Source organism: Leuciscus leuciscus (assembly GCF_965113295.1).
Source record: "Leuciscus leuciscus genome assembly, chromosome: 15".
In the NCBI taxonomy this organism is placed as follows: Eukaryota; Metazoa; Chordata; class Actinopteri; order Cypriniformes; family Leuciscidae; genus Leuciscus; species Leuciscus leuciscus.
Genome location: NC_138739.1, coordinates 40,935,293 through 40,941,580, shown reverse-complemented (window position 1 = coordinate 40,941,580; position 6,288 = coordinate 40,935,293). Strand labels below are relative to the sequence as shown.

The 6,288-nt window shown below is 36.6% G+C and overlaps 1 protein-coding gene across 1 annotated transcript; it reads right to left on the bottom strand.

The window, feature by feature from the left end:
• Positions 1 to 1,273: 1,273 nt before the first annotated feature.
• On the bottom strand, positions 1,274 to 6,190 carry LOC309475377 (cocaine- and amphetamine-regulated transcript protein). The gene is made up of 3 exons (XM_082138153.1): positions 5,023 to 6,190; positions 4,838 to 4,921; positions 1,274 to 1,574 (listed from the first exon to the last, which is right to left on the bottom strand). Exons 1-3 carry the CDS (start codon positions 5,149 to 5,151, stop codon positions 1,467 to 1,469), a joined length of 321 nt encoding a protein of 106 aa, XP_081994279.1. The 5' UTR covers positions 5,152 to 6,190; the 3' UTR covers positions 1,274 to 1,466.
• Positions 6,191 to 6,288: the final 98 nt, after the last annotated feature.

Here is a 6,288-nt window from a genome sequence, read left to right as displayed (position 1 = left end):
GAATAACTTCCCCTCCGCATCTCATCTCTTCTCTTCTCTGACGAGGGCGGGGCAACCTGTCAATCACATGAGATCCACCAATAGCAAACCACCACCATCCAATCAATTCCCCACAGACAAAATCAAGCCCCGCCCACATTTTTTAAATGTATTATTATTATTTAGAAATCAATTCAGTCATCACAGTCCATAAACCAAGAATATACATCAAATAATTAAAAGTAGAAAACAATAAATAACATGAATGAAAATAATAATAATAACAATAATAAAAACAAGACTTAAAAACTTCAATAATTATAAGGATAAAAGGATTTTATCCCTTTTTTATTGAAAAGTTTATATATCAGTTATTAACATAGCTTTCTTATTTTATTTATTTTTTACCAATTTAAGAGAATATATATATCAGTTTCAATTTGGAATAATTTAAAGCATGGTCTTGATTTGGAAAATGTTGCTTTATGAATATGGAACTTACCTAGTAAAATACAGAGATTTACAATATTACATACATTTCTATCTTTACAATCAAAATAGGTAATAATCTGTTTCCCTTCAATTGTTATTGTACGTTTTGTTTTGGATGCCACATGATTTTCAACACCTTTTCCAGAATGTAATACAAAATGAACAACCATAAAAGAGATGAGTTAACGATTCTTGTTCTGTCTGACAAAAACTACAAAAATTATCAACAGGCGTGAATTTTGAGATAAACAAGTTTGTGGGATTATATATATTATGCAATAATTTCAAATGTAATTCCCTAATTTTGTTCGTCACATTTGTTCTTGTTCAGGAGCCGTTTCACTCGGATATACGTCACATAGGGAAGAAAAGACTAGCCTACGTTTCATAACAACTTCAATATTACTATGTAATAACTCCTGTTCTTGTGGCATTGAATAAAAAAGAGAGCATTTAATATGCAATGCAATGACATGCATGCAAATTGGCATTAAAAATGAGGTTAAAGGTTGGCTGGTCGCAATTTCTTGCTAAAATTGCGTGTAAATGACCTTGTTGCAGTGTGGCAAATATTTGTATTTAAAGTTAAAATGTTTAATTAATAGGAGGTACAAAGATCCTGACCTTAAACATGTCCCTAGTTCTACTAACCTATTTAAATATATTTTATAGCTCCCTCTGATATGACACCAACTCCTGATTCATTTAGGTTTCATATTCATCAGGGATTACAAATACCCTTAGCGCCACCTTGTGGCCGGTCATGAAGTTGCAAGCTCTTATAAAAGTCAACACGAATATGAAACAGTAGTACGACATTTAATGTTTTACATGTTCTCAGAGTAATCAGACTTTGAATAAAAATAGAGATTTATACAAAAATGCATGCATTTATTTTATGCGTCAGTTTGATAAAACATGTTACAACTGTGACTGGAAACAACAAACAGCATGTGCACAATAATCGGCTGGATATGACAGAGATGGAGATGTTTTCACAAGCACTTGAGGATGGAGAAACTGCAGCTGGTTCCTCCTGGACAACTGCACAGCTTCCCGAAGCGAGAGCCTTTCCGCACCGCACACTGCTCTCCTGCATCACACTGACACACACTTGATCAATTCATCACTGTTTTTACTATACATTGTAATTGTGCTGAATACAACTTGAACAATCTCTTTATTAAGCAATTTCTTTTTTTTGGAATATAATCACAGTGTCTTCCTCTTTTTGTCCTTTCTCTAAACAAAATGTTTCAACCAACTTCTTACGTTCACAATATTGCTTCCCGTTCTGTTAAAGGGATAGTCCACCAAAAAAAAATTCAAAATGATTTGATTGATAATTAAACAGTTGACGATAGCCATTGACTTTAATAGTAGAAAAAATTGGTGTATGACATTCATGACATGAATTAAAAGAACGCATTTTTTTCATTAAAGTGAAGTATAGATTGTATATTTTTACTTTCTGGATTTAATTTCTTACATGTTGATGTTAATGTAAGTAAAAACAGACATGTGATGTCATATCACAACCGTTACAGTGTCTGTGAAGAAAGTTTCCTGAAGTGTACTGTGTTTGCAAATGCATACAAATGACCTGTACCGCAGCCAGACACCAGGGGGCGATCGACACATTTTGGCTTCACTTTTCAGGACTTGTGCAGCACACTTGTGTCCGACCATAGACAGTATATAAACCAGGGGGGCAGGGTTTCATAGAATATTGAAGCTTCCCCGGGCGCCGCCATTGATTAGCGGACCATCACCTGCTGTTATCATTCCACTGACTCCCATTCATTTTGGCGTCACTTTGACAGCGAATAACTTTACATCTGAGGCGTTTAAACACTCCATTTGTCCATTATTTATTTCTAAAGAAACACGAAAATGTATAAAAGGCTCCATTACCTTGTATCTTACGTTATGGCCCCGGAGAAGCAGTTTTTGTAAAAGTAGGCTAACGATTGCGTCATAACCACACGACTCTCTGTCACCAGTGTTGGGAAAGTTCACTTTCTACATTAACTAGTTCAAAGTTCAGTTCACAAATTTTAAAATGAACTAGTTCAGTTCATAGTTCAAACTTCAAAATTTTTAACTAAAGTTCACAGTTCCAAAAAATGAACTAGTTCAGTTCTTTTTTTCCATATGTTGCTGCGAGCTATTATTTTTCAAAATTATTGCCACAGCCCATATAAAACCACAGACAGCAATTATGTTACTGAAACTATGTGTCAGATTTCATCTTCATATCCAATTTTAAAATCCTTATCCAACCAGGGTTTACATAGCATTGAGGGTAGGGTTGCCAACTAAACAAATGCGGGACAATCGTGCATGGTTCTTTACAGGAAAATGAGGGACACTCAAAATATTTATAGGCTATAGGCTAGGCCAACATAACACAGTAGGCCTATATGTCATTTCAGGTTCGTATGCATTTAAAAGGTTTTCAGACAATACATTTGTTTTGATTAAAGTCATATTACACACAAACCATAGTTCAAAATAATAGCATTTATCTGAAATAGAAAGCTTTTGTAATTATACACTACTTTTAAAGAAATTAATAGCCTTCTTTTATTCAGCAAGTACATTTCTAATGTTACGTTTTTTTTATTTCGGATAAATTTACTTTGAACCTTTTATTCATCAAAGAATCCTGATTTTTTCATTTTTTAATTTTGTATTAATAATAATCAGAAATGTTTCTTGGTCAGCAAATCACATCAGTATATTATTCCCTCAGGACGATGTCATGCTTTCTTGCGTGGCTGGATGTATGTTGGACTCACAATAATCACGTTGTTTGAATTTGTCAAAACTGATTTGCCGAAATCAAAACCCAGTCGGACAGTGAAAGGGATTTGCCGGTAGCGCGAGTCCGGATCGAAGCGACCAGACAGCGGAGGATTCTGTGCGCAAATCAAACAATGATTTGTCCCAAAATAATAATTAATTCTCAATTTAGAGTTTGTTATTCGTATGGTCTGGTGCGCGTGAGTGTGGACTGTGATTGGATGATGACCGGTGTCGTGATCAAGTTCCGTGTTGCTGTTGTATCAGATTCAGTCACACATCAGTGGTTAGATCAGCGTCAATAAACGGGACAGCGGAGGTTCCGAACGGGACAAATACATTTCTATAGAAATCTTGCACCCTTATGAACGAAGTTAAACTGAGAGAGCGTGCCGTTCACAGCCACCAGAATGAACGAGTTCACAGTAACGTTCATCAGGCAGTAATAGAGTACGTTCAGTTCACGTTCGCCCAAAATATGAACGAGTTCATGAACTATCGTTCAATGAACGCGTTCAGGCACAACACTGTCTGTCACACAGTAGAGAGATTACCATATGGACAGGAGGAGAAGCTCGAGGGCAATCGGGGAGACGTGGAGGCAAAATGACAAACTAATTAAACAGAATACTTAGCAAAAGCTGCTTCTGCTCCAGCTCATGGACACCTCCTACTCACACTCTCCGTCTCTGCAAGTTTCGGAAGGGAATGATTCAGATTTCTCTCGGCACAGCTACTAGAAGACAGACGGGTTGCTCACGTCACATCTGCGTCGTCAAGCTCAGTTTGAGTCTGCGCAGTACGCCTGACCCCCAGGAAGTGAGAGCTTCTAATAGACTTCACTTGTCTCCGTTGAATCCAGTGGGGTCGCTGTGTCCAGTTTATATACTGTCTATGATATAAACGTGTCCGACTCGTGCCACAAATCCTGAAAAGTAAAGTAAACCAAGATATGTCTATCGCCCCCTGGTGTCTGGCTGCGGTACTTAAGCCCCGCCCTCTCCATGTAATCTAATGGGACACGGCAAAATTAAAACATCAAATTACACCTCAAATAAGTTTTTTCCAAAGATGGTTTTAGATAGTATTTAACACGCTAATGTAAGTTCAAGTGTTCGCCTTCATTCCCGTTAAACATCAAAGATGGCACTGCTGTGAATAAGGTCTATGGACCGACTCTATAGAAATTCGGCGGCTTTAGTCGATCCCTTCAGTTCGGAAAAACAAGTTCCTTAATGTTTAAACAACAGGATTGGAAATGGATTTGATGAATTTTGAGGTGTTACTTGGTTTGTTCCCCTTTAAAAGTTGATAAAGAAAAGAAAGTGCTAAAATTAAAGAAATTGGTATGATAACATAATTAAAAATATGTTAAAAAAATTTAATTCCTCACTTAACAAAAACTTTAGCTCTTTATTTCCATCCTGTTTATTTTCATGCCATTGTGTAAATAATCAAGTTATAATTAACAAAGTTTTAAAGTGCCAATTAGGCTACACATTGTTATTGCTTATGTAATTAATTATATTTATGTGTAAAAATGAGCAATGAACAGACTTACCGACGGGACCCAGCCAAACTTCTTCTCCGCGGTGGGAATCTGTTTGTTTCTCAGTTTTTCAAGAACTTCTTGAAGAGCCTCGATCTGTAAACGTTTTTTTTTTAAGTTATTTTTTTACCCTTTATAGTTTAACTGTTAATGCTATAATGAATGAATGATTTCCTGACTAAGAAAAGATGTCTCACCAGTTCCTTCTCCTCTTGAGCCTTCATGTTATCTCCTGGCGAGCGGATCTCTAGAAAATCATCGCAGCGGACTAGTAACATCAAGACGGAGCAGGTTACGGTTAGAAGGAAGATGCGTTCTCTAACCATTGTGTCGAGTGGCAGGATTGATTCGAGACAGACGTCTGTTGTGAGCGACTCTTCTCATGTGACAGAAGGAGGACCATCTCAAGCGTTTATATGCTCTCACACGTATGGTTTCTAAACGCATCCACATGAAACGCGGTGTTTGACACGGGTCGCGACCTCACAGCACCTCCGAAGGCAATGCAAACTACCGAAGAACGTCAGCAAGATGATTCATACCTCTGACCCCGTGAACCGCAAACATCAAACCACTCATGTACACCTAACCTCATCTTTGACTACAATTACCAAACGTTTTTATTTCCGCAGACCATCATTTCATCACCGGAACATCCGTGACAAGAAATAGACATTTTAGGGAATTGCAAACAAAAGTAAACATCTCAGCGTTGATGAATAACTGAACAATTAGATGGGCACAATTTATAATTTTTTTTGCTAAAGTCGATTTTATCTCCACCACAGGAGGGTTTAGAACAACACTAAAGACTTTTTAAAGACAAAATTACGCCAATGGTTCACCGTGACTTTAATACGCAGAAGATCGTCTCTGATTAGGTCCAAACCTGTTTGAAAATCTGTGGAACACTAAAAGAGAACTTTAAAAGAATGTTCATGCTGCTCTTTTCCATACTATGAAAGTAGAGAAAATAAGTAAGGATCATATAAGCAGACTGATTACTGCACTGAAGACATACACACAACAGCTATGAGTTCATCACATTCAGATACGTGTTAGGCCTATATGAGAGAAACACTTGCATTTGATGTCATTTGATGTCAACCCTGCCGTGACGTGTCAAATTTGGGTATGTTTCTAACTAACTTTAATTGTGCTTACTGCGTTTACAACCACACGAGCTTAAAAATAATTGATTTATCTCTTTATTTCCCTCTTGTGCATTTTCTTGTCATTGTGTAAATAAAAGTTATGATTAATAGTTTTATAGTGAGCATACAAGCATGAAGTAGTATTTTATCTCACAATTTGGAGGAAAAAGTCAGTATTACAAGATATAAACACGCGATTGTGATAAAAATTTCAGAATTACGAGTTTATAATGTGATTTAAAAAAAATGTGAGATAAAGTCGCTGTTACTAGTTGCAGTTTTTTTTTTTTATACAAATCTTCTTGGAAC